Source organism: Ipomoea triloba, chromosome 10 (genome assembly GCF_003576645.1).
Source record: "Ipomoea triloba cultivar NCNSP0323 chromosome 10, ASM357664v1".
Lineage (NCBI taxonomy): Eukaryota > Viridiplantae > Streptophyta > Magnoliopsida > Solanales > Convolvulaceae > Ipomoea > Ipomoea triloba.
The window spans coordinates 21035808-21047782 of record NC_044925.1 but is presented as its reverse complement, the minus strand read 5'-3'; the positions used below and the strand labels follow the sequence as shown (position 1 = coordinate 21047782).

Here is an 11975-nt window from a genome sequence, read left to right as displayed (position 1 = left end):
CAACACCCCTAACAACCCCCACCCTCGCTTCCAACGTACTGTAATACTAAAAAACTTAGATACAAGCTTAAGGAACCACAAAAAGCTCTCACCTTTTCTGTTTTCTTCACACAAATTTGCTGTTTTTTCAATGAAAGAGTCTACAGAGAAGAGCCCCAATCCCATGGAGACTTTGAATGGCTTCTCCCACGTGCCTTCTACTCCCGTCTTCTGGAAATCCCGGAAAAGATCAGGTACTGTCAAATACTAAAACCCCACAGATCTTTTCCTCTGCATTTCATCTTGAATAGATTAGATCTCCTTTGCAGATAAAAGGTTCAATCTTTTTCTTGGTTTTCTTCTTTTGTTTGATGATTTAAGTTGTCTTGTCTTGTGTTGAAACAATTTTCTGTAACTTTAATCTCTCTCTTTGTTCCGGCTTAGTCTTGCCGGAATCTTACCTTAGTTGTCGGAATTAAGGCTGAAAAGTGAGGTGGTTAGATTCTTGGAAGTTTGAAATTGGTTAACTGTAACAGTAATTGTTACAAGACAAGCAATTCTTGAAAAGGAAAAAATGAGAAGTGAAAGCGTGTTCCATTATTCATGGCTGTCGTTTTCGTGGTGAGCTGGCTAATAAGGACACATGCCAATGTCTAATCATTTGACAAATCGTGATCAATTTCTTGTTTGGAAATGTTTTTTTGGGGTTGTGGTTTTTGGGATTTTAATATATGCTAACCAGCAGCCACTTGGTGATTCTTGTGGATATAGAGATAAGAATAAATCCTTGGTTCCATCATCTGTGTTGACATTTTCAAGATACATATCTTTTTGCCAATTCAATAATTTATGGTTGTCTGTATTGAACCCTGATTTGTACCTTTCTTTTTGGTTCCATTTGGAATGAAGTTGAAATCCCAATTCAATAATCACCGCTTAAGCTAGACTAATCTTAAACCCCTTGAACCCTTACCCAAGGTCCTGGAGGAGGTAAATCGCGAGTCGTCCTCGTCCAATTAGTCCTGCCTATACACTCTGTGCACAAAGAGTCTTGATCACCTCTGATCAATTCTTTGGGCTTTGGGTCTCCCAATGACCGCTATGTCTTTAGTAGGAATCGAGCCTCCACTTTACCTCTGGAGCAAGACTTCCCCGGTGACCTTGAACCATTGAGCTAGGTCCCGCTGGGCCACACCGTACATTCTTTATCCTTCCCACCCTAGGTTCTGTTGCTGCTATTAGCAAGCTATATTATGAGCTGTGACTTATGGTGCTTGGTGCACCTCAAAAGATAGTCATCCTGGTTATAACAAATATTCATTGTGAATGTAGTGAATATCTATTGTGACAGTGATAAATATTCATCGCGATTACGAAGTAAAATTCATTATCTGAACTAACTTTTTCACCCTTCGTAGTGAAGTAGGAATATTTATTGTGAGTTGTGACTGTATGATATTATGATGTTTACTTGCTGGGAGCTTCAAACTAAGTAGTTGCTTCTCCCATCAGTCAGCGGGAAGAAGCTAGACCTAGACAGTGCAACGGATGAAAAAACGCCAGAGAAACAGGAAGAATTGTCGGCTGATGAGAAAAAGGAGGAAATGGATGTGGATGCACTTTCCGTTCTTTCTGAGCGCAGAAAGGCCTTGTTTGAACCATTGGAACCCATAACAAATGCGAGTGGCAAAAGACCATCAGCCGAGTCGTTGTTACCCCCACCTGATTTCGACTCCTCGAGTTACCCTAAAGGATGGCTTATTGGGAAGAAGCGGAAGCTTGTAAACGTAGATGTTGTTGAGAGCATGCGTAGGATTGCCGTACAGGAAATGAACAGAAAGGTGAGTGTTCTCAACACAATCATCTGCTTGATTTCCTTACGCATATACTACTTTTCTGCTGTTTCAATTCCTATTTCACGGAAGAGAATACTGTAAAGTATGTAACGAGAGTAGGGAGCACAAGTAAATTGAGCCAGCTAGTGACTTATTTGAGCCTGGTTGAGCTTAACTTAGCTCGATTTTGACTGAGCTCATAGATACTTATGCTCAACCTCACGATACCTTCTTGAGCGCGAGTTGAGTTGGTTTACTTCAAATTGGTATTTCTTTAAACGTGTTCATTGTGGCTCAATAGAATCTGTTAGGATCAACTGCTTACCACTACGCCAAAAAGCTATAGCTTACAGCGAATGTGCAACTTTATTTCCTTATATACCGCCACCACATTTTCAAGAGGCAGGTGCTGGACTTGGCCTTCACCGGCCTCCGTCCAACAAAATCCTGTAGATGAGAGACAATAATTATATATGGTAATGATTGGTGCAGGACCGAGAAATCGATGGGCTGAACGAGCAATTAGAAGCGGATGCACGGTGCTTGGAACATCTGCAGCTGCAGCTGCTGGACGAAAGGAGCAAGCGGGCTGATGTCGAGAGGCAAAACAACATGTTGCAGAACCAAATAAACATGCTCATGGACATGTTACAGGAGAATGATGCAGTAGAGGGCGAAGGTACAGAGGATCCATAATTTGTTTGTTGGTTTATTTTTGCGTAGAAATATGTAGAAAATATTAGGAAAGAATGGGGGATTTATGGAGCCATTCTTTTGCCCTATAAAAATTGTATTTATATTTCAGTGTCCAGATGCAGCACTGTTGTGTTTCTTCTTAGAGTTTATTGCTATTTGTAATATGCTCTGTAATGTCTAAATAAGAAATAGAAATGTATATCAATAAAGATAGAAATGTACAATGTTTTTTATGGACAATTGTTTCAATAACTTAAGTTGAATAATTTACCAGGGATTTGACTGATCAATCTTTGGGATAGATAGAGCCTTTTGGCTTCTTTAAAATTGTATTGTAATTTCAACTATGCTTCCCTTTTCTGCATTTACTCTTCTACTGAATTCGGGTCATCGTCGTTGTTGACAAGCGACACCATTTCCATGTCTTCAGACTCTTCACCCTTCCTAGTATTCAACAGTTCATCTGGGAGAATAGAGGCATTTGGATCGTCGTTTCGGGGCACGAGGAACAGGAGCCCAACAGGAACAACTCTCAAGAAACTCCTCACCACTATCGCTACCCAGAGGTTTCCAAACTGCGTGCGTGTGACGTGCAAGACGTGCAGGCAAAGGCCCCCGGCCCAGGCCGCTGTGAGCGATCCGATGTGATCGATTGACATGAGTAGGGCGAAGAAAGTTCCTTCTATCCCGGAGGGGCAAAGCTTTGTACTGAGGACAAGAAGAGGCATCCATTTGAGACGTGTAATCATATGCGAGATTGCTGCGTCACTTACAGCAACAAAGTAGTCCGGGATGCCAATCCTCAAATTCGCCCGAGATACCAGTATCAAATCCAGCAATCCCGAAGCACCATACAGTAACTGAGCCCAGAAAAGCACGCGACGAAAAGGGTGGTGTTTGAAAGCGTTTTGATAGAGAAGAATCCCGAGAAGTGACCCCACTGCACCAATAGAGGATATAGCTCCTACAGCTTCCTGCACAAAGTGCAATTCGGGGAACTCTAAGCTAGCAAGTAGATTTCGAGCCAAAAAGTTGTGCTTACCAAAAGTTTTAAGGGATAATCTGTACCTTAGAGAAGAACGGACCATTCTTAGCTTCTGTATACCAGTAAAACATTCCCTCGTGGATTTGTAAACTCAATGCAAGAGAAACATACATGTACAAACATGGCCTCCAAACATTCTTGCATTTCAAAGCAATCCACATAGCCTTACCAGCATCACGTAACTTTTCACTGACCTGATTTACAAGCATAATGTTAAAGGGAAACTGGGAAAAGTCTCGTAACTCTAGTGAACGGTTAAGGCTAAGAAAATACTAACTCTCCTGTCGGCACCCTTGTTGACAAATGTTTCTCCTATCATTAATCCTACTAAAAGTACCAGAGCAGCAGGTATACTCAAAACTCCAAACACACCCTGCCAAATTACGAATCTCTTGGTAAATGAAAACAAGGGCACAAATCTAAATATGAACATAATTATTCATTTAACCAACATATACATTTCACAAATCCTAATGATATATTCTTGAATGCAGTAAATATATTTGTAATTGTTCAAAACCTCTTCTTTTAGGAAAAATGTTACTAGGATGATATAGAGCTAATGCTGAGAAAACAAAAAAATGATCAATGTAAGAACACACAAAAGTCCGAAGAATCTCTATTTAGAAAAATTAACAGCAAAAGAGCTCTGGGTATTCAACCTTAGATCCAATTAGATGAACTAAAAAGCCACTAACGGTATATCCAATCAGTTGTCCTATGGATGAGCTCACTCCACACAGGCTCTGCATGTCACTGGCGAGATATGGATGGCTTATACTGTTCTCCGTCACGCAGGCATCAATCGTAGAGTCTGCTACTGCCATCCCAGCACTGCTAGTGATTAGGCATAACAAAGCGAATGCAAGGTGTAAGTCTTGTTTTAAGGACAGAATCACCATGGATATGATACCAAGAAAACCTAAACAATAAAGGCGGTCAGTGCAGACTAAAGAGCATGATCTTTATTCTTTATTGCTGTTCTTTTATTTTCTCATGCGTTAGGCATTAACATGAGTACTTAATCAGATCACACATTAAACTCGCCATTGCAAGTCACTAGATTGGTGCCTTTGGGTTTCTGTTGTCCTTCATTCTTCCTAAAACCTGGTTCAATGTGATCTATTTCACAAATGTAGTTACTCTTTCATGATTGACACAACACTTAATTGTATGCAAGACAGGAGCAAACAAATGATAGGATCATAGGAATCCAAAGAGTTATTACTATTTGGCATTTGCATGAAGCTAATACAACCACACTTTACCATTCTTTTTTGGGTGACAATGGAAACCTAGAGCCACTACCCGATGGTGTGTACTGGGTAAATCCCGCCTACGGTAAAGGACCACAAGGAGGTAGTTGGCTGTAACTTACCAACTCAAACCAAGAAGGTTGGAATTCGAACTTATATTATAAGTTTGTATTCTTAACCAACTTGATTAGGTTACCCTCACCATTCTTGAAACCGGCAAAATCAGCTAATATACAAATTGAAGCTTACATAGTTACATGCTCATTTTAACTTATAAGCAAATAAATTAAATGTATTTGATTTTCCATAAAAGAAAGAAAGAAAAGATGAAATTGAATACGTACCAGCAATAATGAAATAAGGCCTCCTCCTATAACCAAAAATAGGGAGTGTATCAGTAAGCAGACCCCAAAGAGGCTTAACCACCCAAGGCAGTTGAAGAATCCCAAAATAAACTTGAGCTTCAGAGGGCTGCAGCTTCTGGTCATCCTTCATATAGTACTGTGTACTAATTTTGCTCAAACCCATACTCAACCCTTGATTGATTCCGTACACAATCACCACAGCTGAAACAAAGCTCCAGTGCAGCTCATCACTCAGCATCTTCAACCAATCAAATGGCCTCCCAATGAAGCCCAAGATTCCATCTTTAGAGCTCCCCTCTTTCAGGGATTCACCCTCTGCTGGAATAATGGTCTCCTCGGGTTCGTTCATTATTCAGCTGGTTACCGTTTGGGATGAAAGAAAGACCCAGACCCAGATCAGAAAATAGGGATTAAATATTAATTGAGAAGAAAGGACATACATATATAAATGGTAATGTTCTGAATTTCTTATCTGGGTGTATAGAAATTTGTAGAAAGCCAATGAATTGAGATGTATATGCTATATTGCTGGAGAAAACGAGGAATTGAAGAAGACGAAAAAAACGCGGGGGCCAAGGGGCGGTCATTGAATTTAGTTGTGTAGAATGTAGACCGTAGACCCCAAAGATACGTTTTTTGACTTATGCTAGAGCTAGAGTGGACAAATCTTTAAAATATATATGTATAATATGACATCTTTGTCTTGAAAGGAGGTTGAGCATCCTCATCGCTTCTTAATTTTTCATGGTTTGAAGTGCCATTAGAAAAGAGAGAAGGGGGCAAGAAAAAAGGAAGAAAAAGAAAAAAGACTGCCAACATATTAAAAAAATAAAAACTAAAAAACAAGTGAAACACACACAAACTGAGGAAAAAAAAAAAAATCATTGGGCGTGATTCTTGCACTCCACTCGCAAGAATCTAGATATGTTTCTTCTTTTTTCCTCTCGTGGCGGGTTCCACAAAAAATTAAAAATTACAGCAGAAAAAATCAAAGGAAAAAACACACTAAAACTTTACTTAAGAAGTTAATTAGCCCTAAAAATTACAGCATACTCCAACGTTGACACAAAAGTCACCGACGACTGTAGAACAGTTACTGGTGAATCACCCGAGAAAGCAATCCGGGGGTTTCCTTCTCACTGAGAAATAGACATAACCACGATTCGAATCGAACCGAACCGTACATTATTAGAATCGAATCGAACCAAAATTAAAACCGACCGTACAGTTCCAATTCCATTTAGGAACCGAAACCCAAAAAGTTCTGATTCTAATTTAAGAAATTCTAGAACCCAACGATTCCGGTTCCAGAACCTTAATTTAAGAAATTGTAGAACACAAGGGTTTGAACTGGAACGAGAACCTTAATATAAGGTTCCAGTTCCAGTTTGTAGTTTGTTGGAATTGTGAACAGCCGGTTCGGAATCGGAATCGAACTGTGATCACGACTACTGAGAAGGCGACCACTTGGTCGCTTCAGTGAGAAGATCGGCAACCGTTCTACGGTCGTCGGCGACCTTTGTGCCGAAAATATCGTCGGAGTATGTCGGAAATTTGACCGACCTATGATAACAGGTTACTAATCGGTTTTTAGAATTTTTTGCACTAAATACAATGTTGATATGTTAATTGTTACTTTAAAAAGTTTAAGGGTCTAATTGACTACTTAGGTAAAGTTTGAGAGCTTATTTGACATTTTTTTCATTTTTTAATTCTGTATTGTTTTAAAAACCAAGAAAAGTCCATATTGGGGATGCTCTTAAGTTGATGGTTACAAGACATGATGAAAATAAAATAAAATAATTATTTTTCTTTCAAATTTTTCCCTAAGAGGGTGTTTGGTTGGATGGAAAACATGGAAAATGTTTTCTAAAAGTGGAGGAAATTGGTGTTTTATCTTGTTTAGTTGGATGGAAAAACAATTTCCATTTCACTTCAAATATTTTTCAACGAACCAAATTGATTGTAATATTTCCTCATGATATTGGTACCTATAAATTGAGTGACCACACTATTAGTTAAAAAGAAAGTTAATTGTCAAATTAAAAAATGTCATGTAAGAAAGAAAAAATTGGAAAGGTGGGTAACGTTACTCAAAATTAAAATATATATAGCATAACTCTTCATAATTGTCGAATTGTCCTTTTTGTTTTGAGAACAAATTTATAAAGTATATGCAACTTATTGACTAAATAATATTTTTATTTTTGTTTATAAGAAATGAATTATAAATTTTTTCCTCTTATTTTTCCTAATAGTTCTATACATTTTGTTAGATTTATGAATTTTTTTTTTATGCATCTTAACATAGTAAAGATGATTTTTTTTTGGTGATAAAAAATAGTACTTATTCGTAATGGACTTATAATTTTAGGCCACATTTTTAATCTATGGCCTATCGTTGCAAGTTACTTAAATAAGATTTATTTAAAGTGTCACAATATCTCTATATAATTTTATTTTTTTGAGAAGATCACTATATAATGTTATCAATACAATGGTTTGCAAAATTTGTTGTCCGTTATGCAATGAGTCAATTTAAAAAAAAAAAAAATAAAGTTTAACTTACTCCTAAAGTAGACAAAATAAATTAGGAGTGAATTGACAATGGAATGTTTAAAAATTCATTTAATATTAAATTCTTTTTCAAAATATCATATCTGTTGTAATAAAAATGCCCATTAACTTGCTACCCTTTGAAGAAGCACCTGTCCCCGGGGCATAGAGCTCTGCATTTTACCCCCGGGGACTTTAATGGCACTCATTCCAAGCAATAGTCCTCTCATACTCCACCCTTGGCCCCAAAAGCTACCATAAGTGTACGGAGCTCCGTATTTTATCACCGGGGGCATTCAGCTAATGAGACCAAGCAATGGTTCCCTCCCCACTACCCTTAATACTCAAGTAACAACCCCGCACAGAACTCTGCGTTTTATCCGGGGCCGACTTTTACAACTCAAAAGCTAAGCAATGGACCTCCACACTTTTCATCTTTCCTACAGCATCCACCATCCTCCAAATCAATCAGTTCATTCCTTTAATTTCCACAATCATTCATCCACTCAAGACTACTCCCACCTCAATGTGTATGCTATACAAGAAACATGTGGTGCACTTGTATAAATCAATAAATGGGCTAGGGAGACTAAAGATTTATGCAAACAATGCTGTGGCCAAAATAAACTTGAGCTTCAGACTTCAGAGGGCTGCAGCTTCTGGTCATCCTTCATATAGTACTGTGTACTAATTTTACTCATAAGATCAAATATCCATGAGACAATCTCACACAATTTTTTTTGCCTTACAAAAAGTTTAAAATTGTTTCATTTTAAATACATAAAACTCATTACAAAAGAAAATCTCCTAGTTACTACTAACAAATTGAAACAAAATTGTTTACAGGGGCAGAATTTTTTTTTTTTCTTCTAGTACATATAAGAAGGGCAAAGAAATAATATTCGAATCAAGTTTAACAAACCACTTAGTTAAATTCTAAATCCAAACCACTAAGTTAAATTCTAAATCCAAACCAGGAGGATTGTTGGCCTTGATCTGCATTAAAGCATCGATGAAAGGTTTTGACAAAAGCTTGGACATGACAAGTTCAATGCTAAGACTAATAATCAAAACTCAAACCCCATGGGCAGGTTTACTTGCATTTTCTTTGTGTTCAGAGGTTGAACCACAAAAGAAGTAGATCAGAGTCCCCCCATTACACTGTGCAGCAAAGCTTTGCATCAATGGAAGCCAAGCATATGCAAAAGGCTTGGTAGCCAGTCATTGGATATCTGCAAAACAATACCACATCAATGAAACTTCTATTTTCATTTCTTCGGTTATCAATTTCTCCAGTTAGTAAATGCTCGCACACGTTTTGGCTATTAGTCGAGCAATAGTGCTTAATGCTACGAATGAACGGGTGTTTATTTACCTATAGTCCATCACATACTTCGCTTTCCCTACCCTTCCAAGTTGTAGTATGGTCTGCCTTCCATTCTTCTGGAGCCAAAAAAAAAAAAAAATTGAAAAGATAGCAGTTAAGGCCTAATACAACTGAAAATAGCCAGATTTCTTTAAAGATCCAGTGAAGAAGTTAAGATAATTGTGTAAATGACTAAAAACAACAGCCATCCACCCTCAATGAGTTCTAAGTTCATGTTCTTGAGAGATAGAATTCATCATTTACCTCCATTGTGAGTTGAAAATTCTTAACTGAGCTCTGGATCTTGAGACCTGGCCTTCCTCTGTCTCTGAAGTCTAATTCATACTGTTTCGAAATCTACAACATTTGCCAGAACAGTGAACACATGCAACATGAGTGACAGTTCATGTGTTAAGATCAGACAGATGATATATGCTCAAACCAAATATCATTCTGTTGAGCATATAATATATAATATATAAACATTAATGTGCAGTCTAACTATCAACTTAGACTTTTAGTTGAAATCTAGCCTTACCTTGTTAAAGTGGGGAACCCTTGAGAACAGCTGATGAACTTTATCCATTTGCTCCTTCCAATCGATTGGCATTCCGTTAATATGTTGGATCTGAGGTAAAAAGACGAAATCCCAAGTGGGAATTAGTAAAAGTGTACATCTCGAAATCATTCTTCCTCGCATTGGTTGAACGTGATCACCTGTGCCGTGCTCTTCAATAGCATGGATTGGTGCTTCGGTATCCACGCTTTGATCCTTCTATAACTGCCACTCCAGGTGGCCACAGTAGCCATAAATCTGTGAACATAAGACCAAAATAATCTCAATTCCCTTTCTTCTATTATGTTTTTGGTCAAAAGGACCAGAAGAAACTTACCTCAAAACAGCCAATAGTTTTGATTGTTTTGCCCCAGAATTAAGTTTCCCCTGAATGAAGTTCTCAGATAGTTACAAAATGTTGTTTGAATCAAGCAGAAAACTCTAACAATTCAGACCTCTGAACATCAAAAATTACCAAAGCATCAAAGAAAATGTACCTGATCCCATATGTGGTATTTTGATCCCATAAGATTAGCAGTCACTTTCCCAATTAAACTGTCTTCTGAACTCATCAATAGTCCCTTTGTATTCTGAGCCACTATGAATTCAGACTTCCCATTACGCCTTCTGTGATGAGCCACCGCAAGCTTCCGATTCTGCCTTCCTTGACCCTCCTATAATTTTTGAAGAACAATAACCACAAAAAGAACTTTAGAATGTAACACACACTTCTACAATAAAAGGCATGCTGAGTTTTGCCCAGAAAAAAAAAAAAACAAAACAAAACAAAACAAAAAATCTCAATGACCTTAGCATCTAAATGCTTGAAAACATACATGGCTCTCCAAATACACTTGTCAATTACAACTAAACCAAGCAATAAAATCATTGGGATTTTACTAAACCAAGTAAAATCATACTGTGAACAAACATTCAAAATTTAGCATTGAATTTCTTTATAAACATGTAAAATTTCATACATCATATTTGCTAAGAAGTTTTCACAGATTGTCTAAACCAAATAAAGATTTACACTTTAAGACACAAACTGAGACTTCAATTTTGCTTGAAAATGCTGATGACTAAGAATGCACACTAGAGGAGTGTTAAAAAACGGACTTACATAGGTGTAGAGTGAGTAGAGAGTGCCTCCATTGAACCCATCTGGAGATGTTTCCTTCACAATAACACAGGTACACCTTCCTATATCAACAGGCAAAGGCCTACAAAGCAATGACCTGAGGAAACAAAAAAACACCCAATTCTTACATTTCCCACACACACAGAAAACTTCTCAATCTAGCTGCAAAAAAAGAAAGAATTTCCTGACCTATTAGGTAGAGTAGACCAAGAAGAAGCAGGGGCGGCCTCTGAATCCGAATGGTCCCAAAGATTGCCAGAATTAGGCCCATCTGCGTCAATTGGAGAAACAAATTTCGACCCGAAAGTGGAATCAGGTTCATGCTTTTTCATGCACAGTTGAAGTGAAGATGGCTTCAGATCAGACTTAGCTCCACTTCCGGGAACCGCATTTTCTTTCCCAGAAAGACTCCATTTTTGGGGCTTATTCGGCGAGTCATTCTCTTTGTTATCAGACGCATTAACTAGAGGGTTATCATAGAGCGAATTGTAACAGTTTGAAGGGCGAAGGGGGTTCGAAGATTTCTTGAAGCCAGCCATGTTTGGGTCATCAAGAATTCAAGATTGGTTTGTGGGATGTTGGGAAAGACACGATTTTGGTTGGGTTTTTTGGGTGGATAGGCGGCTTTTAAGGTGGTGGTTAGATACGGGTACTGCTTGCTTTATCTTGTGCTATTGCTGCCATTGATGGTATCAACAGAAATTTGAATTTGAAAGTTTGGCGTTGGGAAATGCGCTTTAAGTGTGGAAATTGGAAGCATATGGTGTGGGGATGTCTTGTTTTAGGTGAAGCCATTAACGGTCACTATTGGGACAATGTTTGAGTTACTTCAATTTTGTGTTGTGTACATCACCAAAATTCTAATTCAAACAATTGTATCCTATGTTTGTTTGTTCCATACTTCTTTAGTTTGCTTTTGTTGGCAAATACTGAGTATAACGTTGCCTCTATCAGAGAGACAAGGAGAGTAGAAACAAACTTATTGTCTTATTATTTATTATAAAAATATTTTAAAATTACAAAACAGAATACAATAAAAGAAAAGGTTTACTTATATAGTTTTTTTTTTTCTTTTTAACTTAACAAAAAAATTCAAAACACCTATAATTTTATAAAAATCATTATCATTATTTGTGTACTTCCATTTCATATATGTATCTACCCTTACACAGTTGACCAT

The 11975-nt window shown here is 37.6% G+C and overlaps 3 protein-coding genes across 3 annotated transcripts; 1 reads left to right on the top strand and 2 right to left on the bottom strand.

Moving 5' to 3' along the window:
• On the top strand, positions 1–2747 carry LOC116031825 (protein HEADING DATE REPRESSOR 1). The gene is made up of 3 exons (XM_031274136.1): positions 1–233; positions 1492–1820; positions 2307–2747. Exons 1-3 carry the CDS (start codon positions 131–133, stop codon positions 2508–2510), a joined length of 636 nt encoding a protein of 211 aa, XP_031129996.1. The 5' UTR covers positions 1–130; the 3' UTR covers positions 2511–2747.
• LOC116031824 (probable folate-biopterin transporter 3) lies at positions 2689–5890 on the bottom strand. The gene is made up of 5 exons (XM_031274135.1): positions 5156–5890; positions 4218–4477; positions 3833–3928; positions 3579–3749; positions 2689–3484 (listed from the first exon to the last, which is right to left on the bottom strand). Exons 1-5 carry the CDS (start codon positions 5523–5525, stop codon positions 2876–2878), a joined length of 1506 nt encoding a protein of 501 aa, XP_031129995.1. The 5' UTR covers positions 5526–5890; the 3' UTR covers positions 2689–2875.
• Positions 5891–8412: 2522 nt separating this feature from the next.
• LOC116032980 (tubby-like protein 8) lies at positions 8413–11489 on the bottom strand. Its single transcript, XM_031275734.1, has 9 exons — positions 10985–11489; positions 10778–10892; positions 10152–10328; positions 9992–10041; positions 9816–9912; positions 9637–9726; positions 9363–9455; positions 9108–9175; positions 8413–8964 (listed from the first exon to the last, which is right to left on the bottom strand). The coding sequence occupies exons 1-9, from the start codon at positions 11332–11334 to the stop codon at positions 8889–8891; spliced, it is 1116 nt and encodes a 371-aa protein (XP_031131594.1). The 5' UTR covers positions 11335–11489; the 3' UTR covers positions 8413–8888.
• Positions 11490–11975: the final 486 nt, after the last annotated feature.